This window comes from Hemicordylus capensis, chromosome 6 (assembly GCF_027244095.1).
Source record: "Hemicordylus capensis ecotype Gifberg chromosome 6, rHemCap1.1.pri, whole genome shotgun sequence".
NCBI classification, from domain to species: domain Eukaryota; kingdom Metazoa; phylum Chordata; class Lepidosauria; order Squamata; family Cordylidae; genus Hemicordylus; species Hemicordylus capensis.
Genome location: NC_069662.1, coordinates 28,698,996 through 28,723,134, shown reverse-complemented (window position 1 = coordinate 28,723,134; position 24,139 = coordinate 28,698,996). Strand labels below are relative to the sequence as shown.

Sequence of the window (24,139 nt, the reverse complement as noted above, 5' to 3'; positions counted from 1 at the left end):
ACTCACCTGTGAAAGTGGCATTATCTGTTTGGGTTTGGTCTGGGAGTTTCATGTCATTCAGTGAGTCAGGCCAAAGCAGCTTTATATTATGTGGAGAGCATGAATAGAGGGAAACTTACCTCCCTCTCACAACACTAAAACCAGGGGTCATCCCATGAAACTGATTGCCAGGAAATTTAGGACTGACAAAAGGAATTACCTTTTTGATGCAGTGCATAATTAATCTATAGAACCTTTTCCTCTGGAATGTGGGTGATGGCCAACAGCTTGGATGGCTTTTTAAATGGCATAGATTCATGGAGGATAGTTCTATGATGGGCTACTAGTCTTGAATGCTATATGTTACTTGCAGGACTCAGAGGCAGGATGCCTCTAAATACCAGTTTTCAGGGGAGCACCAGCAGAAGAGAGGGCCTTAATCTCTTGCCTGAGGTCTTCCCAGAGGCATCTGATGGGCCACTGCAGGAATCAGGAAGCTGGATTAAATAGCCTTGGGCCTGATCCAGCAGGGCTGTTCTTATATACTTCTCACAAGATAAATTTGCCAGATGCATTTTCTATGGTAAGTCTTGATGACTGACCATAGAAAATGCATCTGGCAAATTGATCTTGTTGCTCACTCATGTAGTGACAGCTGCTATTTAACAGATTAGTAAATACAAGTACTGTAAAAGATGAAACATTCTTTTATGATGAAGAAATAAATAACATTTAAGAATGAAATGCTAAGCCCCAATGAGCATATTAGCATGCTTACCGAACTTGCTCACTGCTGGGATGCACTTTTAATCATGGAGCTTGCAATCCTGACTTGATTGGTTCATGCCTCCAAAGTCCAACAACTGCAACCAGTCCAGTGCTCTCTTTGGATGAATTCTGCCACTCCACAAGGAGAACAGTGTCCACACATGAATTTCTGAGGAGGTATGTTTTCATGCCAGATCTTGGAGCACCTCCTGTCCAGTCTGGACTGGCATTGGGCATGGTCCCTGATGCAACAGATGCAACTGTCTCCTTCTCTGGTTATTCTTTTCCTTCATAGAACATAAGAAGCTACCTTATATTGAATCAGACCACTGGTCCATCTTGCTCAGTATTGTCTGTACCAGAGTTGCACAACTTCAGCCCTTCCAGCTATTGTTGGACTACAATTCACATAATCCCCAACCACAATGGCCAATTGTTGGAGATGATGGAGGGTCAAAGTTGTGCAGCCCTGGTATACACTGACAGGCAACTCCTAGCCCTACCTGAAGATGCCAGGGATTGAAACCAGCAGATACTCTACCACTGAGCTACTGCCCCATCCATCTTCCAGTGGTATTCACAAACTACTTTTTTGTTTTGACAAGGCTTTTAGTTCTCTGATTTTGATTTTTTTTTTTTTTTAGTTCTCTGGGGGTTTTGTTTGTTTGTTTGTTTGTTTGTTTGTTTGTTTAGTTCTTCTTGGACTACATTAGTTGTGACAACCCCGGAAGAAAATCTTGGTGTTTTCACTGCCACTGCATACTGAAATATTTTCATCCAGCTGTTCCCACTAACCACAGAATGGCTTTACAGAGGATAAAGAGAATTAAAAAGAACAAGAAGTTTCATAATGTTGTCATATTAGTATATGTTGCATTTAGAATACATTTAATATACTACTGGAAGTTTTGGTTTCCTAAAGGATTCAAGTATCTTCCATGTGAGGAATGGCTAAAGCGTTGTGGCTTTTTAGTTTAGTAAAAAAGGCAACTATGTAGGCACACAACAGTGCTTTATGAAATAGTATGTGGTGGTTACTACTGGCAACAGGATGCTGGTCTTGATGAATCTCGGTCTCCTCCTGAAAAGCAATTCTCACTCCACCCACTCTTTACTTTATCCATGCTTTCTGTTCTGTTGTCTTTCTCCAAGTGATCATCCTTATTTCATCTTCTAACTCACTTTCTCAACTTTGTTTCACTTTTTGTCTCAGATACTGCTGACTCAGGCCCAGTTGAGGTCAGGTTGGTGAATGGTTCTGGTCCCTGCAGTGGGAGAGTTGAATTGCTCCACAACAATCTGTGGGGCACTGTTTGTGACGATAATTGGGGCATAGAGGAAGCCAGAGTTGTGTGTCAGCAGTTGGGCTGTGGAAACGCAACCTCAGCCCAAGGGGAAGCACACTTTGGAAGAGGAAGTGGGAGAATCTGGCTGGATGAAGTCCAATGCAAAGGGCGTGAATCAGCCCTCAGTCTATGCCCAGCAAGGCCTTGGGGAGAAAATGACTGCCATCATGGAGAAGATGCTGGTGTTGTCTGCTCAGGTGAGTTTGTGAAGCTATTGGTTGGCTCACACTTATTTTGTCATGAGTCCTAGATAAGCCAACTGATTAAGAAGAAAAAGCCTCTAGCCACATCCAGTCTAAATTATTCATGGGAAATACTACTGAAATTAAGCAGCCCTATTGTAGTAGTATTTAGGCTGGATGCTTCACCTAATCTGGCCTGTTCTTGTACTCCTTATTTGGTATTCAGAAATCCCGAAGTGATGCTTTTCATGGCATAGTGAGATAGTAAGAAGCATTCTGGAATGGTGTGGCCTACCACCTGCCCTCTTGATCTTTGCCCAACATGGCTTATACTACCTGGCAGGGAGGCTGTTGTAGAGGGCCTGGTAGAGATTATAAATGCTTCTCTGAGGGTGGGCAGGATGCCTCCTTGTCTCAAGGAAGCAATCGTTAGACCTCTTCTGAAGACGCCTGCCTTGGATTCCTCAGAGTTAAGCAACTAGATGCCTGTCTCCAACCTTCCATGGCTGGGCAATGTGATTAAGAGGCCAGTGGCCTTCCAGCTCCAGGCAGTTTTGGAGAAAATTGATTATCTAGATCCATTTCAAACTGGCTTTTGGGCAGGCTATGCCTTGGACTGCCCTGGTCGGCCTGATGGATGATCTCCAACTGGGAATTGACAAAGGGAGTATGACTCTGTTGGTCCTTTTGGATCTCTCAGCTGCCTTCAATGCTATCAACCATAGTATCCTTCTGGAATGTCTGAGGGGATTGGGGTGGGAGGCACTGCTTTGCAGTAGTTCCACTCCTACCTCTCAGGCAGATTCCAGATGGTGTCTCTTGGAGACTGTTCTTCAAAATCTGAACTTTTGTGTGGTGTCCCGCAGGGCTCCATATTGTTTCCAGTGTTGTTTAACATCTACAGTACATGAGGCCACTGGAAGAGATCATCAGGAGATTTGATGCAGGGTGTTATCAGTATGCTGATGACTCTCAAATCTATTTCTCCCTGTCAACCTCATTGGGAAAAGGCATAACCTCCCTAAATGCCTGGCTGGAGGCAGTGATGGGCTGGATGAGGGATAAACAAGCTGAGGCTGAATCCAGATAAGATGGAGGTGCTTATTGTGTGGGGTTTGGATTTGGGGGACGATTTTGATCTGCTGGTTCTGGATGGTGTTGTGTTTCCCCAAAAGGAACAGGTATGCAGTCTGAGTGCTTCTGAATCTGAACCTCTCCCTAGTGTCCCAGGTTGTGGCAGTGGCCAGAGGTGCTTTCTATCAACTTCAGCAGAAATACCAGCTGCCGCTGTTTCTTGAGATGAATGAACTCAAGATGGTGGTACATATGCTGCTAACCTCCAGATTTGACTACTGCAATGCTCTCTATGTGGGGCTGCTTTTGTACATTGTCTGGAAACTGCAGTTGGAATAGTGTGTGTGTGTGTGTGTGTGTGTGTGTGTGTGTGTGTGTGTGAGAGAGAGAGAGAGAGAGAGAGAGAGAGAGAGAGAGAGAGAGAGAGAGAGAGAGAGAGATTGTGAACAATATACTGTAAAGTCTTTATTTATTTGTGTATCATCATCCCAATGTGATTCACAGAATTGCCTTGGTTGCAACCTGGGATTGGGCCTTCTCAGTTGTTGCCCCTAGGTTGTGGGATGTGCTCTGCATGGGTATAAGAGGCTGATAATCTTTGGAGGCTTTCAAGAGAGCCATAGAGACTCTTCTTTTCAGCCTGACTTTTAATAATATTTAATTGGTTTTCAATAGTTTTAAAAATAAGTTTTATGTTAATATTTTAACTGTTTTTATTTCTGTTTTTATTTTCTGTTTTGTTTACATTTTAAATTGTTTTTATTTTTGGTGTAAACGGCCCTGAGTCATTCTGGGATGGGCAGTATATTAATTAATTAAATGAAAATTAATTAATTAATTAACAATACAATAACATCTGCAAAAATAAAATTGAAACAGCCCACAAGACAAATAATAAAATACAGCAATAGAAGCAAAAAAAGAAAAAGAACAGAAATGAGGACCCATTGAAGTTCAAAGGCCTGGATAAAAAAGCAAGGTCTTTACCTTGCTGTTCATCCCAGTGAAGCCAAGGAGTAGACATCCACCAGGAGCAGGGGCGCACCTATGTAATTTTGGTGCCCAGACTGCTCCCGATATAAGCCCCTCCCCCTGTGCAAAGCCCCTCGAAACCTACTTTTGGGGGTCTCCTGCCACAATGAACCTCTCTCTGTGTGTGGTTTTTTTATCTTAGCCGCCATGCGGCTGAGGGGAGGCTTCCAGGAGGTGAGCAGAGCAGTCCTTCTCTTCCCCCCACCCCCAGCAGCGGCCAGAGCTATGCTGGGCCTGTCCATTCAGCCCAGCGTCTCCTGCTAACTATGAGGCGCACCTGCGCAGTGGAGAGAGATTGTTGCAAGTGAGAGACGTCATGGATTGATGTCACCCAAAGGAAAACTCAGGAAAATACTGAGAAATGAAAGGGGATTGAGGGTTCCCAGGATAAAGTTGCCACACGCTTGTGCTTCCTGAGGTGAGGAACTGAGACCTTCTAATAAAGTGACAGTATAGGATGTTATAGACCAGGTTTCTGTTATTAGGGCTGCACTGGACATCTTTCAAAGTGGTGATTGTTTTTTATTTAGCAGGGGGAGAGTAACTGGCCCTGTCCAACATATCTAATGCTAATTTCTTACACATTTCAACATTTTCATTACATTGTATTTCCAGAGTATACTTCTCACTTAACTAGGACATCTGTATTATTTAAAACCATCTATAGTTACACATTCAAGTGAATCCCTTTAACAAACCTTATAATTTATCATACTTAACAAAAAATTAAAAACTATGCAAAGAATATAAATTAAGATACTTATTAAAAAGAGCTTCAGAAGATATTAAGAGAATCACTCACTATGTAACTAGATGTGTTCGAGGTTTGAGTTCGAGCTGGCTCAGCTCCAAGGCTTGTGTTCGAACCAGCTGGCCCCATAAAGAATGAAGGCATTCCAAGTTTGGGTTGAGCCAAGCCTAGTTTGAAAAACCTGCTTGTGACCCAGCTCAAGGGGTATACTTGTAAAGGGGAATCTGGTGAGAATTCCTCTTTATAAGTAAAGAATTTCCCCAAAAGTAAATGGGGTGGGGGAGGAATACCTTTTTAAAATGTGCTGGTGGGGATGGCGGAGGCAGCCACAACAGTGGCAGGGATGGCCAAGGCAGGGGCTTGTCCAACCCACCCCCTCACAGGCCTCCAAAATGATAGACCAGGCTTGCTGTGGCCTGTTTTGGGCCTCTGTGCATGTGTGGTTCCATTAGAGTTACCTTTGTGCATGCGCACAGGCCTTTTGAGACACAAATGGCCTCTGTAAAAAAAGTGCAGCCAGCCCAACTTGTCATTTGGGAGGCTGGTGGGGGGTTGGTAGAGTCCGCACTGCCACCTCCGCAATACCTGCCACTGCTGCTGCAGCATTTTAAAAGATAAAGACTACCTGTTTCAACCCCCCATTTATATTTTGGAAAGCCCATTACTTGTTAAGGGGGATCCCTGCCAGATTCCCCTTTACAAGTACACTCCTTGAGCTGGCTCATAAGCTGGCTCGCCCGGCTTGATAGCTGGACCAGTTCCGGGCATGGCTCAGTCAACCCCAAGCTGGGTGGATCAAATCTGGTCTGCATTTGAGATGAAGCAGAAAAACTCTTTCCATCCACACCCCTTTATGTAGCAAGAATTCAGTCTTGTGGATTTTCAATAAAAACAAATGCATCACTGCTCTGGCAGAGTTGAAGTGTTCCACAATCATTTGTGGGGAACCTTGTGTAACGATAGCTGGAATCAAAACAGTGTCGATGTTGTGTTCAGAAAACTTGGTTATGGAGTAGCCTCTCAAGTCCTACCAGGAGCTCACTTTGGAAGAGGCGATGTCCCATCTGACTCTATGATGTCAACTGTAATGGGACAGAAGCAGCCTTCAGAGACTACCGCACAAAAGCTTGGAGAGGATGTAACTGCAACCACAGAGAAGATGCTGGAGTTGTGTGCTCAGATAATAGGATGAGCATGAATTTGGCTCATATATGATGAGCATCTGTGCAGAACCTTTGCCACATGTATGAGGGCAGAACATTTGCCACATGCTTTGTGGTCATCACACTGCTGGTGGGAGAGGCTGAAAGAGCCCTTTCTGTCTTGGATCTGTAGTGAGCAACTGCAATGCCTAAGTGTGCATGTGATGAGTGGGGTCTGTGGGATTGGTAGCTATGCTGCAGCCATGGGGTAGTCCTTGGGGGTGTCAGAATAGAATCTTGGAACACGCATTGCTGATCCTTTAAAATAGGGAAGGCACCCTCCAACTTCTCTAGATTCACATTTTCTAGTATTACCAAGGGTACCCCAAACCAGGACAGTATGACTCTTCATACTTCATCTTATACACAGCTTGGTTATTTATAAATACACCCATTATATAAACAGTATAAGCATCAAGTGATCTTCGCCCTCTGTGGAGGGAAACCCATTTGCACTCAGTTTGGTACAGTTGTAGGGACACACAGGGACACCTTAATGGCATAGTAAGTGTGAGGGTGGGGGGAGAGAGAAGGGGGAAATAACTGATTCTTCTCAGAGGCTGATGAACTTCATGGCATCAGTCAGTACCTCCCAAGTATTAATGTCAAGTCTCTATAGGAATTGAGGAGGTCTTCATCTGTGCTCATCTGTTTTCCTTGACTGAGAATGGTGTGTCACTCCGAAACATTTTAGGTTTACCAACTTTTCGTTTTTCTTTGTTTGTGCAATAAAAGTATTTTGTTGAGATTAGGAGTTAATATGTGCATTGCATCACTGACATATCGATTTTAGTGAAAGGATTTAGATTTTAGTGAAAGGAAAATAGGCATATTAGTTCCTACCCAAACTTAGGAGCATGGGAACATAAGAAGCTGCCATATACTGAGTTAGACCATTGGTCCATCTAGCTCAATATCGTCTGCACAGACTGGCAGAGGCTTCTCCAAGGTTGCAGGCAGACTGGCAGCGGATTCTCCAAGGTTGTAGGCCAGGAGTCCCTCTCAGCCCTATCTTAGAAAAACCAGGTTGGGAACTTGGAACATTCTGTTCTTCCCAGTGCGGCTCCATCCCCTAAGGGGATATCTTACAGTGCTCACACATCAAGTCTCCCATTCAAATGTAACCAAATGTAAGTCTCCCATTCCAATGTAACCAGGGTGGACCCTGCTTAGCTAAGGAGACAAGTCATGCTTGCTACCACAAGGCCAGCTCCCCTTTCCTAAACTACTTCTTGTTGTTTGGTAAAAAAGACAGGAACATGGTAGAGTTTTGTGACATTATGATTGCTGGTTAGTGTAGGCAACAGATTGCTGGGTTGGTAGTCACAGTAGTAGAAATAGTTGTAGTACTAGTAGATGGACTTTGTTTGGATGCAGTAGGGCAATTGTAAATCCACATCACCTCGTCTATGTTTTCTGATCTGCTATTTCTTTCCAAATGAAAAATCTCATCTCACTTTCTGACACACACTCTGCAATTTATTTTACCTTCAGGCTCAGAAACTGCAGGGTCACGCACAGTTGAGATCAGGCTGGTGAACGGTTCAAGTCACTGCAATGGAAGAGTTGAATTGCTCCATAAAGGCCAGTGGGGCACCATTTGTGATGACAGATGGGACATTAAGGAAGCCAGAGTTGTGTGTCAGCAACTGGGCTGCGGAGCTGCAAGAGCAGCCCCAAGTGGAGCACAATTTGGAAGAGGAAGTGGGAGAATCTGGCTGGATGAAGTCCAATGCACAGGAACAGAATCAGCCCTCAGTCAGTGTCCAGCAAGGCCTTGGGGAGAGCATAACTGCAACCATGGAGAAGATGCTGGTGTTGTATGCTCAGGTAAGTTTGTCAGCCACGAGGTTGCGTCACACTTTCCTTTGGAACTAAGAGCTTGCAACTGCATAGAAAAATACCTGGCCCAGCCTATACCTGTGATGGTAACAGCTGCTTTTCATAATATCAAGGGAAACTCTGTCAGTAGCCTCTGTCTGTACATCAAGGAATTGCTAAAAGGTACAGGAGAGAAGCCAAAGTGGAGGGTGGGGGGGATGACTGGCAACACTACAAAGCTCACAAGATTAATTTGCCATGTGCATTTTCTGTGGTCAGTCTTTCTTATGAAGTTGCTCTCCCATGTGGTGATGGCTGATATTTAACAAATTAGAGAACACAAGTAAAAGATGAAAACATCCACTTCTGAAGAATAAACAGAGTCCATTAAGACTGCAATGCTAAGACTGCAATGCAATGAGCATATTTGGATTTCCATCGAACTTGGGATGCTCTTCATTGCTCCTGTTTTCACTTGCTGTCCTGACTGAAGTGGATCATGTCTCTAAGGTCCAGCAACTGCCGCCAACCCTCTCTTTGGATTGATTCTACCACCCCACAAGGAGGACAGCACCCTCACATGTCGCAGAAGAGGGTTTTTTGTGGGGAGGGGAGGACTAGGTCCCTGTTAATATTTTTCCCTCAATACTGACTGGTGTCAACAACATCTCGAGATCCTATCATGTTACTCGAGGCTGATCCAGGACAAAATGGTGTTCCAAGTGAGAAGCATCCTTGGGTGCTCCCCATCGGTTTCCCCCTAAACGTTTACTGAGTGTAGCATTTTGAACATTTTGTTTTGGTGCCATCATTTGGTTGTGTTTTATGAGGAATGAAAAATGAATAATATGATGCTTCCTTTACTACTGAAAAAGTAGAATCAAAAGTAAATTGAAAAAACTGAAATCGATTTGTTATCACCAGAGTGCAGTGAATATCGTTCTATCCTGCATATGAATAGATATGTATAGATTGAGTAAATATTGTGTTTCACTCTGCACAGCTCTGCTACTTATCATTCTTCAAAATCTAAAATGCACGGACACTTTCACTGTTCAAAAGTCGGCAGTACTGCAGTGGGATCTCACTGCCTGGCCTCACAAACGTTGCTGTTCCCTACCCCATTTCCATTATGGGCTTACATGATCTCATTCCACTGAGGCAGCAATGAGCTGGCAAGGGGCCTTGCGAGGGCATGCAAGGTGGGATGAAGTAGGATAGCAGGGGCAAACAAGGCCACGCAAGGCAGTGTCTTTAAAATTACCTCACTACAACAGGGACATACAGCCTATCAATTTGGAATCTCTTGTTAGCCAACATAGATAAGACCCACAGTTAAATTATCATTGTCCACAAGGCCCAATTAGAGTTTCCTTTTCAAAAAGCCTGCAAATTCATTAATCCAAAAAGCTTCAGTTCAAGCTGAGAGTTATTACGCTTTCAACCTTAACCCATGCTCTAAAGACGTATGGAAATAGCACATCAGGGTTCCCATCTTAACTTGCTCGCCATATAAGCTGTAAAGACTTAGTACAGTCTTGCATAAGAAATGGGGCTCCATGCACCCACACTTTGCTTTGGTCTTTCAACTCTAGATTGGGATGAGGCAGGTGCTTCTAGGCAGAAATTCCACAGGTTTCACTTGCCCAATCACTTCCTAGAGATGCTGCCAATATATTTCCGCCTGATCTTTGCAAGGCACAGTGCTTCACTGAAATGCCACCTGTATAGGAAACACCCAGCCTCATGCTTGTGAGTAAGCTTTTATTCTTACTTGCCAGTAGACCTTCCTCAACCTTTTTTATGAGTAGATCTGAACTTAGCTGTGAGTATCCCCTAAACCTTAAGCACAGGCAAAGAGCACATTCTTACTTGTGAGTAGAAAGTGCATCCTTGCTGATGAGTAGCCTTATGTATGCCACAACCGTATGAGTAGACTTAGTTGTGAGTAAAACCACTCTTGAAAAATGCTGCAAGGTTTACTTTGAAGGTCTATTCACAACAGTATGGACTACTTATGAGTGAGGGTGAGGTTTTACTGGTGTGTAAGGGTAACCCTGCTGAAGAGCAGGCAGTCAGCATGCTCATGAATAGACCCATGGTGTTACCTGTAATGCTGGGTCTACTCATAAGTAAGGTCCAAGTCTACTCAAAACCAAAACTGCACTCTTTCCTCAGTAGTAAGGTTATGAATCTCCTCTCATCTAAGGGCATGAGGTATACTTATGAGTAAGTGAATGATACTCTTCTGCAAAGACATGGGTGCATGGAACCTTCTTTCCTAAGCAGCAAAATATTTAAGACTGAACAGAGTATTGCTAGCTTATATGGCATGGAAGTTATATTGGGCTACTTATGTTGCCATTTCTATACTTTTTAAGGCAAACGTGAAAACAACTTAACTCTCACTTTAACCTGAATATTATTGGATGAATAAATTATAAGTGCTTGTTAGTATTAGTAACTGAGTGGTGGAGTAGTAACAGTAGTAGATGAATTTTTGTTGGATCCAGTGGGGCAATTCTGAATATCCTTTAACTTCTATGTTTCCTGTCCTGCTGCTTCTTTCTAAATGATCATCATTTTGCCTCTTTCTGATGCACAATTTTCAATTTATTTTATTTTGGGGCTCAGAAACTGCAGGGTCAGGCACAGCTGAGATCAGGCTTGTAAATGGTTCATCTCACTGCAATGGAAGAGTTGAATTGTTCCGTAATGGCCAGTGGGGCACCGTTTGTGATGATGGTTGGGACATCAGGGATGCCAGAGTTGTTTGCCAGCAGCTGAGCTGTGGAAGTGTAATATCAGCCCCAGTTGGAGCACAATTTGGAAGAGGAACTGGGAGAATCTGGCTGGATGATGTCCAATGTACAGGGACAGAATCAGCCCTAAGTCTCTGCCCAGCAAGGCCTTGGGGAGTGCATAACTGCGACCATGGAGAAGATGCGGGTGTTGTCTGCTCAGGTAAGTGCATGAACCAAGGGGTTGCTTTCTTCACCCTTTGCTTTTGACATGTGCTTGCAACTGGATCGTAAAATACCTGATGGGACCAATGAGAATATTGATAGTGTCACAGGACTTGCTGACTTCATTGCTCCCTTTTTGATTTGGATCTTACAATCCTGAGTTGATTGATTTGTGCCTCCAACATCCAACAACTACAAACAGTCCTCCTGGGCTCTCTTTGGATTCATTCTACTACTCCATAAGGAGGACAGTGCCCACATGAGATTTGCTGAAGAGGGTATTGTTGTGAACCAGGCCTGATTTGTATACTAAATATGCTTATGAGCTAGCATACAAAATTAGGCCTGTTTCATCAGTGTCACAAAGTGACCAGTTCTTTTATAAGGTGACCATATAGGATCTGGGTGCAGGGAAGGAAGGAGATCAAAGCAATCCTAAATGATTCAATGGGCTTTGAGTATAAAAGAATAACATCAATCTAACTGAGCAGAAAACAGAACAATCTATCAGTATTACTAACAATATTTCAACCCTAGCCAGCAACAACATTCACCCAGTGTTCCTAACTAACATATGTGTGTTTATTAAATCTTCCTAGAGCCTAATATAATTCAGATATAGGCGGGAAATCGGGAGGTAAGGAAGGTTGAGGACTGGCATGGGTTGGGGAGTTCAGGAATTAGTAGAGGGGAGAGGGGAATGGAGGGGGGGGGTCCAAGGCTTGTGGAGCAGCATATTACCAGGGTCAGAGGCTTGAGAGCGGTGGGGCTTTCAGCTGAAGGAGAGAGGCTGTATCTGGAGACAGGAGCTTGAGAGTGATGATCAAGCAGGCAGTTTGTTCAGAGCGAGGCTGAGAGTGAGAGCACCATGGCTGGGGAAGTCTTGACTTCTCACTGCGCAGAAGTCACAGACAGTTCCTGTCTACGGTCAGAGTTCCTGCTTGTTGCCCCGTGGCTTAGCAGTAAACTCTGGGATGGCTCTTGAGCAAGTATGCTTGTTAGGCAAGATTGCTTGGGAGTATCATGGCTGGGGAGTCTTGACTTCTCACTGTGCAGCAGAAGTCACAAACAGTCACAAAACTTCTCCCTGGAAAGAGTTCCTGCCTCTAGCCCCGCAGCTTGGGCAGCAAACTCTTGGATTGCTCATGAGCAAGTCTTGCTTGTAGGCAAAAGACTGCTAATCTGCCATGTCCAGAGACTCCTTCTTATAGTGGTCCCATCCTTTGATGTCCATTTGAGTCTTCTGGATCACAAAAGGCATCCATTCCTGTTATACTCTGGATATAGTCTTTTAATTATCAAAATTAGCTCAGGATATTTGGTCAGTCCAGGGTAAACAGGGTCTCAGTTCATCTCCTGTTAGCAGAGTATTGTTCTATTGTCATTCCCCAAAACAAATCTACATCTTCTCCTGCCTTATCCCAAGAGTGTTAAAAGTAAGGAGTTAGTGAAAGAATTAGCTCTATTTGTGTGAGACAGCAATTACATTACTTCTTGTGTACCTCTAACTAGTGTGTAATTATCACAATATAATATTTAAAGTAACATCAAAAAGGGGTACATGTGTGAGGAGAATTAATCAATACATTTGACTAAAGCAGAAGCATCCTGTCAGTGAGGTAAGGGGATTACTGGAGAGCCAGTTAATTTCAGCAGTGTGAGACTGGTAATTAAGCCTGACCCATTGTGTCTCTTGTGAGTTTCACAAACACTGATAAACAATGCTAGATCACCTCTGCCTTTACAAATCATTTACCAGGCAGTCATGAGATCTGGGTGTCATGTTCACCTCAAGTTCAGTCATTTAATTGAACTCTTAATATAAAATGAAATCAGACACAAGCCTGAATTTAATATACTTCTGGGCCGGCACCTCTGGGTCTAATGTTGAGGTGCCCTCAACAGTATGTTTTCATGGCAGGTCTTAGAGTATCCCCTGCCCAGTCTGGATTGGCATTGGGCATGTGGCACTTCCTGATGCAGGAGATCCATCTGGCTCCCATCTGGCTCCCTCCCTTCTGATCCTTAGGAAGCTGACTATATACGGTGTCAGACCACTGGTCCTTTCTGCTAAGCATTGTCTACCCTGACTGGCAGCATTTCTCTGAGGTTCCAGACAGGAGTTGTTCCCAGCTCTACCTGAGATGCCACCTGGCACCTTCTGTCTGGAAAGCAAATACTTTACCACTGTGGAAGCTCCAGAAAACATTGACTCTCTGCTCCTGCCATCCTATAGACCACTACAGGCTTTAGGAGTAGAGATAACAAGTTAGGGGACCCTCCCTATTCCTCTCTTTGTTTCTGCACTGAGCCCCACCCCCAATTGGCAGATTGATATTCTCAGGTTTCATTCCCTCACCTGAGAGCGACTTCTTTCTCCCCAGCACTAGGAGGCAGAGAGCAGTAAGTATGCAGGCTCTCTTTATTTAAACTTGCATTCCCCCAATAAACTTATTTACTTTGAATCTTGGCCACATCTCATGATACATTTAACAAGCTGTGCATTCTCTTCACCTGAGCATTCTAATTAATTAAATACATTCTCCCTCCAACATGTGCTAGCCCTATTCATATTCCAGTGCTATTCAGAAACATTTTTGTTTTGAAAGGTTTTTTAGTTATCTGGTTTTACTCTGTTGCTCTTCCTTGACTGAATTGATCACAAGGAAATCTTAGTGTTTCCACTGTCACAGCACACTGAAATATTTCCATCCAGCTGTTCCTTTTAAGCACAAGATTGTTTTACAGTGGATAAAGAGAATGAACTAGAACAGAAAGTTTCATCATGAAATCATATTACTATATGTTGCTCTTCGAGTACATTTAAAATACTGTTGAAAGCTTTGGTTGCCCAAGCAATTCAAGCACCTTCCGTGTGAAGAAAGGCTATAGCTTTGTGGCTTTTTAGGTTAGTAAAAAAAAACAGCTAAGAAGGCACATGACAGAGCTTTATGAAATCATGAATGGTGGTTGGTCTTGGCATCAGAATGCTGAGTTTTATGAACCTTGATCTTCTCCAAAAAAGCAATTCTCACTCTCTCTTACTTTAGCCAGGTTTCCTGTCCTGCTGCTTCTTGCCAAATGATCACCCTTACCCCACCTCAGGGGTGGATCCAGCAGGAAATTACAGGGGGTACCACAGGAATTTCTCCCCCATAAAAGATCTCCCCTAACCCATATAAAAATATTGGGGCTTGTATTTTTTCTCTCTTGCAAATGCACTGTGCCAGTGGGTGTCAAGCTCAAACCTGGTGGTGGGCCAGATTCGGTTCTGATGCACCTCTGTGGAGCCACACATAGCCTTGCGCCCACCTCACACCACCTTCTGTCTTCCTCCTCCTCTCTGCTCTTTCATTCCCCCACCCCCACCCTATCCCTTAAATTAGCTGCATTCACTACTTTTTACACTAAAACACACTCAGGGGAAGTTGATTTTTATTTTTGTATTTTGGAAGAAATTCTGAACATGCCTGCCAATACCAGATTTTGCATGGAAAATCCTACTACTCTTCCTCTCTCAACAGAGCTGTTGCTAGGTACTTAAAAGACCCAATGCTGGGCCCACAGCTTCTCCACATTTTGATAAAGAAACTCTTTCATGCTCTCTTAAAAATGAATCTTTTCCTCCTGCATCAGATTTCTCTTCCAATCAATACACACACAGTTGAGAACCAGTGCGGTGTTGTGATTAGAGTGTTAAAACTAGGATTGGGGGACTTGCATTCCCCATTCAGTCATGAAACTCACTGTGGGACTTTAGCTGAAACTGTGAGGTCATTCACACAATCGAAAACTGTGTTCTACCCAGGTTTGGGAGCTGTGTGTACTCCCAATTTTTGATTGTGTGGAAGCAAGGTTAGAGGAAAACCTGGGTAGCTTTTTCTCCTACCTTACTTCCACATAATTACTTCTACCCAGGTTTTCCTCTAACCTTGCTTCCACACAATCAAAAATTGGGAGTACACACAGCTCCCAAATCTGGGTAGAACACAGTTTTTGATTGTGTGAATGACCTCACTCTCTCTCTTCCCTCCAAACCTGACCCACAGGATTATTAAGTAAACTCGGAAGCAAATTCAAATAGCATTTTTTTACACCAATCACAGCAGCATGCAATCCAATTTAATCTCTTCTATTGACTACACTTCATTTAAGCAAAAAATCAATAAATTATTATTATTACATTTGTATCCCACTCTTCCTCCAAGGAGCCCAGAGCGGTGTACTACATACTTGAGTTTCTCTTTCATAACGACCCTGTGAAGTAGGTTAGGCTGAGAGAGAAGTGACTGGCCCAGAGTCACCCAGATAGTATCATGGCTGAATGGGGAGTTGAACTCGGGTCTCCCCGCTCCTAGTCCAGCACTCTAACTACTACACCATGCTGGCTCCTTATGCAGTTTGTGTGTGTGTGTGTGTGTGTGTGTGTGTGTGTGTGTGTGTGTGTATGTATATATATATATATATATATATATATATATATATATATATATATATAGTCATAGTTGCATATGCAACTATAATGTGTGTCTATACACTACAGAAAGAAAAGGCACCATTTTGATTTCAAATAGGACAACAGAATGTAATGGAGTAGGCCCAGTTTTGCAGAATTAAAGGACAACCAATCATTTCATGGGCAAGGGAGTTTTAAAAACGAGTTCCTCGTGAATTGATTTGCAAAGCCTTATTTTGAAGCAAGTGTACAAAAACAGACTTTTGGTAGGGGAGCATGTTACAAGCACAAAGCAAAATAAAACAGAATAGTAATGTTTAAAGGGGAAAACATGTTAAGAGAACTATTTTCTCATATTTTGCTATTTAAGCCATTTTAAGAACTCTGTTGCTAAAAAAAGCAGCCTATAAATATTTTTAATATGGGTGGGGTGGGGGAGAGAGAAAGAAACCCACACACAGAGCCCAGAGCTGGCTTTTGGGCTCCTGCCAAGAAGGAAAGTAAAACATTTTGTAAAAACCAATCCTTTGCCCCTGCTAACTATGCAAAGAGGCACCTTTTTAAATGTGGTGATTATCTTTATTGAATAGGGGGAGAGCAACTGGCCATATCCACCCCCAGCACAGCCCTCCAGTGGCTGTTGCTGGTGTTGATCTTGTGTTTCTTTTTAGATTATGAGCCTTTTGGAGGGACAGGTATCTGTCTTATATTTATTTAATTATTTATCTATGTAAACCGCTTTGGACACTTTTGTTAAAAAGTGGTATATAAATAGTTGTTGTTGTTGTTAGCTGTTTGTTTGGTTGTGTGATTTGTTTGTGTTTGCTTGTTTGTGTGTGATTTGTTCCCCTTGGTCAAAGTGCCATGTTGCTCGCTCTCTCCCCCCACCCACCCCCATGAACCGTGTGTGTGTGTTTTATATGTGAGAGAAGTCCCATCCTGTCTGTGTGTGTGAGAGAGAGAATTTTAAGCTTTAATTTAATTTAATTTAATTTTTTAGAGCTATAAGCAGTGTATCTTCAGGAACACGAACAAAAACAGATCCATTTTGTCAGAGCATCCCACCTCCACCCCCCACTCCATTTTTTTCAAAGCTTTTAATACCTTTGCACTAATTTCCTCACACGAAGGTATACTGTTGGGATGGGGAGGGTTTTTCGTACAAGTTTGCACTAGAGCAGTTTTGGCATACTTTTAAAAACTCACTCTGTCACACACACAGGATGGGACTTCTCTCACATGTAACACACATACACACACAGTTCATGGGGGTGGGCAGGGGGAGAGAGAGAGCAACATGGCAGTTTGACCAAGGGGAACAAATCACATACAAACCAAACAAACAGCAAAAGGATTGGTTTTTACAAAATGTTTTACTTTCCTTCTTGGAGGGAACCCAAAAGCCAGCTTCCTCAGCTCTGCAGTTGCATACAAATTCCAAGCTGGGGAGGAGCACAAGATTCCAGGAGAACTAATAGGGCTGGGAGAAAAGTTACCCCATTTTTTAATCCTCTGCTACTGCTGATTGCCAAGAGACTCAGCATTAATTCACAGGGGGTACAACTGCACCCTTGCACGCACACACCCTGGATCTGCCCCTGCCCACCTTTTGACTCACTTAATGAAATATGTTTCACTTCTGATCTCAGATACTTCAGACTCAGGCCTGGTTGTGGTCCAATTGGTGAATGGTTCCAGTCCCTGCAGTGGGAGAGTGGAATTGCTCCATAACAATGTGTGGGGCACCGTTTGTGATGATAGCTGGGGCATGGAGGAAGCCAGAGTTGTATGCTGGCAGCTGGGCTGTGGAAGTGCAATTGCAGTCCAAAGGGAAGCACACTTTGGAAGAGGAAGTGGGAGAATCTGGCTGGATGAAGTCCAATGCACAGGGACAGAATCAGCCCTCAGTCTATGCCCAGCAAGGCCATGGGGAGAAAATGACTGCCATCATGGAGAAGATGCTGGTGTTGTCTGCTCAGGTATGTGTGAAACTATAGATTGGCTCATACTTCTGTTAGCATTAATCCTAAAGATGTGAACTGGTTAGGGGAATACCTAAGGTAGCATCCAGACTCTAATACTCATGAGTAGTCCTAGTGAAATTAAATAATGCTATTGTATTAGTACTATTGAATAACAGCCTGGATGTTGCTCCTTGTCTGGGCTATGCCTGTTCTTCTAATTTGATATAGAGGAACAAGGAAATGCTGCTTTTCATAGCATTCAGAGAACCATTATCAATAATATGTCAGCTCAGTAGCTTTTCAAGGCCTCACAATTCAGGGCCTGGATTGAATTCAAAGTAAAAACTATTTTTTCTAGTAAGAAATATCTGCCTACTTTCTTTTTACTATTATGTTAATTGATATTTACTAACTAGGGAGTATATTTGCTTAGTTTGGATTTGCTTGGATTTGTTTGGCGCAAGATGGGTAAGAAAAAACGCCCTAGAGCCTTGTCTCTTTCTCCAGCTGAAACAGAGGACTGTGGAAAGAAGCCGAAACAAACAAGGATTGATAAATATTTGGCTGTAGATGCAAGTCTGTGTTCTACTCTGCCTCTACAAAACAGGTTTGCAGTGCTTGGAACCCTAGACATTTCTACTGATGTTAATTGCTGCAATGACTCTATCGATTTGATTGAGCTTTCTGAAGGCAATAAAACTAAAGATAAAGCTAATGACTCCATCTTGGCTGAAGCTGACTCTGTGAGCCAGTCACCACATGTGAAGGATCAAAGAACTATTTTATCTCGCTACTGTAAACTAACGGCAGACTCCTTGCATCTTATTCTACGAAGATTAAACCAGTTGGAGTCCAAGTTTGTGGATATTGTTCACTTGTTTTCCACTCTTCAAGATAAACTTGTGGATAATTTGGCAATGTCTAATGATTCCACTATAAAGGCAACAAGCATCAAGCCTACTAAGCCTACTAAGGAGTTGCTTGCAGATGAGAGATCTAAGTTAAAACAGGCTGTGCCTAAGTTTTTTTATCCCCCTGTGTCTGATAACTTGTTTAAATGTACTTTACAACCAAATTGCATTTTCTTGACTATTTCTCATCTTCCTGAAAATTGGCACAGGTGGTCTAACAAGGTGGCCATTATCGCCTCCTTGAATTCCTTACTTTGTTGCTTTGTTCAGAGGCGAGACCTTGTTAGATTTGAATTTCTACCTGCTGTTAATTATGCTCAGCGTCTTAAACTCACCTTTCAGAACAGCAGAATTCCTAATTTGCTTCTGCGTTCTAGTGCAGTGTTATCCATGTATGGTATAAGTTTACAGCGATGTTTTATCAATTCCTTGATTACTCCACTGGTCTTTAGAGCAGTTAAGCCACAGTTTTTGGCTCCACCCTCTTGCCCTGAAAATTCTACTGAGTCTTTCAAGAAAGGGTTTATTTTACATAATTCCCACGATCAAAGGTTGAATGCTTGTACTGAGGCTGCTTTAAAATGTAAATTGGCTAGTGACTTAGCTTTTTTGCATCCTGCTTTAACTCTAACTCCCCTGAGCCTAAGCTTTCTCCTGATCCTACTGAAATGTTTTCAAAGTCTATTGAGGAGCTGCATTCTACTTCGGATTCCCATGTGGATACTGCAAACGATCTTGTTGACCTGAGTGTGGACAAAGCCTCTGGACAACCATCTGTGGGTCTTCTAAATTCTTCCTTTTTGCTTCAGGACATAACTCCAGTTTTTACATCTAACCTGAGCTCGAAATTACAACCTTGTGAGAGGCTTGGCATTAGCAGTGAAGTGGTGGAGTTGTGTAAGATGGCATTGCAGGACAGTGGTCAAATTTTGGAGGTCAAGGGGGCTGGACTATCTAGTGACTTTCATCCTGAAGTTGTCCATGCCCACTGCCATTCTTCTGTGTCTAGACCATCTTCTCCTGCTGGATTAAATTGACTGATGCAGTCATCATTTTCCCTCTCTTTATTAGTCTGGAATGTTGGGACACTTAATCCCAAACTCCAAGATCCAGACTTTTTAGCCTTTATCTCGGGTTTTGATTTGTTGGCTTTCCAGGAGACTCGAATGAAGGGTGATATATACTTACCTGGTTACTCTTCCTTTATTTTGAATGCTACTCTTGGGCCAGGGGGTGTTAGATTAGTTGGGGGTATTGCAGTTTTGGTGTCCTCTACGCTCTGTTATAAAGCTAACATAATTGAATCTCTAGAATCAGAGGCCTTGGCCGTGTTTTTTAATGTGGGCAATTTTAAATTTATTTTGATAAATGTTTATGTTCCTCCAGCTAGCTCTCATTCTTATAAGGAGAACTCATGGACCAAGTTGGAGAAATTTATTGCAAATATTCGAACCACTTTTAGTGATATTCATCTGATTTTGGTGGGGGATTTTAATGCGCGAGTGGGTCCAGATGACACCACTATTTTGGGGAAATATCATCATTTTCCACTTCTTCCCCCAACTCCTCTTTCGCTTTTGGTTAGACAATCAAAAGACACTAGGTGTGATTTTCGGGGATTCAATCTCTTGCTACTGGCCATGAAGGAGGATTTATGGTTGCTTAATGGCTCAGTTCCTTCAGATTTTCCGGCGGAATATACGCATTGGGTGGGGGCCAAACCATCTTTAATTGATTATGTTGCTGTTTCATCCAGTATGTTGTCCAGGGTTTTGAATTTCCAGATTATCCCCAGACTTGAAAGCGATCATCACCCTATGCTTTTGAAGTTTTGGTTGGGTGTTGGCTCAAGAGGTGCAGCTGGACCGGTGGTAGGAGATTTTAGGAACGTTAGTTACCGAAGATTGAGGTGGTCTGAGGAACTTGCCACGCGAGTTGCTAATGTACTTGGGTCAGCAGAGGCGTGTAGTTTACGGGAAGCAATTATAACAGGATCTATTGGCTCCCAGAGGTGTTCAATGTTAGATCATTTTTCTTCAGTCTTAGCACTGTTGTGCCCAGTTTTTGTCACCTCAGTATATCTAAGTAAAAATTCAAATCACGCCAAGTCCTTTTCTCGTTCCTGGTTTGATCGGGATTGTTGCATTGCCAAAAATAACACACTCAAGGCTTTCTTAACTTATAGAACAGCACCCTCTTTGGAAAATAGGCAAAGGGCGCTCTCGATGAAATCAGCCTATAAGAGGTTGCTTAGTGAGAAGAAGGCACAAGCCGTTAACAAAAACCAGCTTAATTTAATTGAGGCTGCTAAGTCTAACAATCAGTCTAAGTTCTGGAGGCTTGTTTCACCTGCCCTGTCGAAAACACCTACACTTCCAGCTTCTGTGATTCCAGCTCAGGTTTGGGAACAACATTTCCTACAGCTTTATAGTAAGGCTGATAATATGGTTTATAATGCTGAACAACTAAATGGAGATACTCTTAGGTGGAACCCAGTCTCCTGTTCAGAGATTGAAAAACTTATTCAGAAATTTAGTAGTGGTAAAGCCCCTGGTAGTGATAACATTTCTATTGAGGCTATTAGAGCCAATCTTGATTGGTGGGTCCCCGTTTTAGCCTCGCTATTTACTTATATAGATACAACTGCTAACATACCCAGTGAGTGGGGCCTTGCTATAATAATTCCTCTTTATAAAAAAGGTAGGCGTGAGGACCCAGCCAACTATCGTCCCATTAGCTTACTTAATGTTATTAGTAAAATTTACGCAAGGCATCTTTTGATAAAACTTCTAGACTGGATTGAGACAAATAACATTTTAGCTATCGAGCAGGCAGGCTTTCGGGAGGGTCGTTCCACCATGGAACATGCTTTTACCCTTCAATTTCTGGCAGAGAAGTATTCTAGGTTCCCAGGTTCAGCACTTTATGTAGCATTCATTGATCTTAAAGCTGCATTTGATTCAGTTTCTAGAGAGAGACTGTGGTCTAAACTGGAAGCCCTTGGAATAGATAAAAGATTACTCGAACTTATTGTTAGTCTGCATAAGCATACTTGTTTGAAAGTTCGTTATGGCCCATCTGGACAGTTAACATCGGAAATTCCAACTTTTAGAGGAGTACGTCAGGGCTGTATACTTGCTCCTATTCTGTTCAACACCTATGTTAATTCTGTGGTTTCTTGTTTGTCCACCCTCTCTATTCATCCACCAAAGTTAGCCAATAGGCATGTCTCCATATTATTATATGCAGATGACATGGCTATTATGTCGCAGACACCTGTAGGCCTTAAGCACGCCCTAAGACTCTTCTCATCATTTTGTAACCAAGAGTCTATTGAAATAAATTATAGTAAGACTAAAGTCTTAGTGTTTTCCAAGCGAGCTAGGCGTTATAATTGGTCTATACAAGGAAACAAGATTGAGCAGGTTAATTCCTTTAAATATCTAGGAATTACGTTTCACTCTGTTGGCTCTAGAAATGCCCATTTTAACTCCACCAGACAGTCTGCTCAAATGGTTGTAAATAAGATCAAATCTTATCATTTTACACATGGTGCTGCTTTTATACCTGCGACAGTGAGACTTTATACAGCCAAAGTACTGCCTTTGCTCTTATATGGAGCCCAACTGGGACCGGCAAGTAATTTTGCCTTACTGGAGGCTATCCAGACTAAGTTTATTAGATCCATTTTGCAGGTTCCATGTTGTGCTCCGAATGCTGTCATCAGAAGGGAAGTTGGTCTTATTAGGGTGGAATCCTTATACTGGTGCTGTATCTTTCGATTTTGGTTAAAATTGAGTTTTGGACAGGCGGGTTTAGCCTCTTTGGCTATGAATGATGGTTTTAATTCAAGCTGGAAACGAGCTGTGTTGAGCAAATTTTCCTCTTTTGGCCTCTCCATAGAGGATTTGCATACTGTAGGAATTGAGCAAGCCAGGAAGTTAGTTAAGCAACGTGTCCTGGATATAGAAGTTCAACAAGAAGGTGCATGGCTCAAGCAGGGCTTATACTTAGGGAGTCAAGCTATTAATCTTAAACCAGCTAAATATTTTGATGTGGTGCTTGTCCCTAAATTTAGACGAGCCCTCACTTTAGCATGTTTAAATGTTCTTCCTACAGCAGTATTGGATGGCAGGTTCAAGGGAGTTCCGCTATTTTTACGTCTTTGCCCATGTGGCAAAGGGGTTATAGAATCCACCTCGCACGTTATTCTTTATTGTGATTTTTATAGGGAACCCCGTTTAAGACTTTTATCTCCTATGTTAGACAATTTGCCTGGCCGGTCTGATGAATTTTATTTAAATTATCTTTTAATTAATGAGGACACTGATATTATTTCTGTTATGGCCAAGTTTTGTTATATTATTTGTAAAATACGTACTGCTTTATTGTAAATGTTTGCTGGTCAATGACCGAATAAACTTATAACTTATAACTTGATATTTACCATCCTCACAAGATAGTCCACTTCAGCCTTAAATATTTACACAGTTGCCATCTTGTTCATTGCTGGGATGCACTTCATTGCTTCTGTTTTCACATTAATTCTACCACCCCACAAAGAGAACAGCACCCTCATATGTGTTGCTGAAGAGGGGCTATTTTTGGTGGGGTGGGGGAGGACTAGGTCCCTGTTAATACCTTTCCCCCAGTACTGACGGATGTCAACAATACCTCGAGATCCTGTCATGTTACTTGGGGCTGGTCCTGGACCAAACGGTGTACCAAATGAGAAGCATCCTTGGGTGCTCCCCATTGGTTTCCCCCCAAACGTTTACTGACTGTTGGTGGGGTTTAAGGTTAATTAGCATTTTGAGTATTTTTGGGTGCCATCATTTGGTTATGTTTTGTGATGAATTAGAAATGAATAATATGATGCTTCCTTTAGTACTGAAAAAGTAGAATCAAAAGTAAATTGAAAAAACAGAAATCGATTTGCTAGCACCAAAGTGCAGTGAATATGGTTCTGCACTGCATATGAATAGATGATAGATCGGGTAAATGCTGAATTTCACTCTTCACAGTAGCTCTGTGGATCTGATTTGTTGCTTGAAGGGTTACGAGAGGGAGGCGAGAATTTCTTTTCCCCTTGCCCATAAATGAGAGTCCTTCCAAGGTCAGAGCTATTTGTCAAACAAGAATACAGGTACTTCCTGCTACTTCTGGGCAAGGAGGATATGGGGTGGCAGGGAGGTATGCTGCTGCCCCGAGGGAGCACCAGCAGGGGGAAAGTGGAGGGAGGGGTAAGTGCGCCTTCAAACTGGCCAAACAGCTGGTTGTTCGAACTTATTCAGAGGCCCTTAAAAGGGCCTCCGAATAGGTTCATGCACATCCCTAGACACGTATGTAGTCTGGGTGGCAGATGCCTCCCAGCCTTGTTGTTCCACACAAGCAAGACGTGGGGAAGGGTACTCCAGCAATACCTTTCCCTGTCTTGACCACTGCCATGAAGAAGCAGTCTAAGTGAGCCCTCTGCCAGCCTGCCTGCCCATTTGAATATGTCCATCATTTTTTTTGTCCAGAATGACAACCCACTCTCCTGGGGTCACGGACAAGTGGGGCTCCCCTCTACTGCAATTCCCCATGGTGGTAGATCTGTTTATGCCACAACGTTGGTGCAAACCCGGGAAATTTCAAGGAGAATTAAGATCTGCCCCCATTTCCTGAGTTTCCCCAGTCTGCCCACC

General features: G+C 42.8%; 1 protein-coding gene across 1 annotated transcript in view; it reads left to right on the top strand.

The window, feature by feature from the left end:
- Positions 1-24,139, top strand: part of LOC128331053 (deleted in malignant brain tumors 1 protein-like) — a 131,679-nt gene that overhangs the window by 87,086 nt on the left and 20,454 nt on the right. Inside the window, exons 21-24 of the mRNA XM_053264416.1 lie at positions 1,961-2,290; positions 7,829-8,164; positions 10,790-11,119; positions 17,227-17,556. Coding sequence (XP_053120391.1) covers positions 1,961-2,290; positions 7,829-8,164; positions 10,790-11,119; positions 17,227-17,556 — 1,326 coding nt within the window. The remainder of the gene's footprint in view (positions 1-1,960; positions 2,291-7,828; positions 8,165-10,789; positions 11,120-17,226; positions 17,557-24,139) is intronic.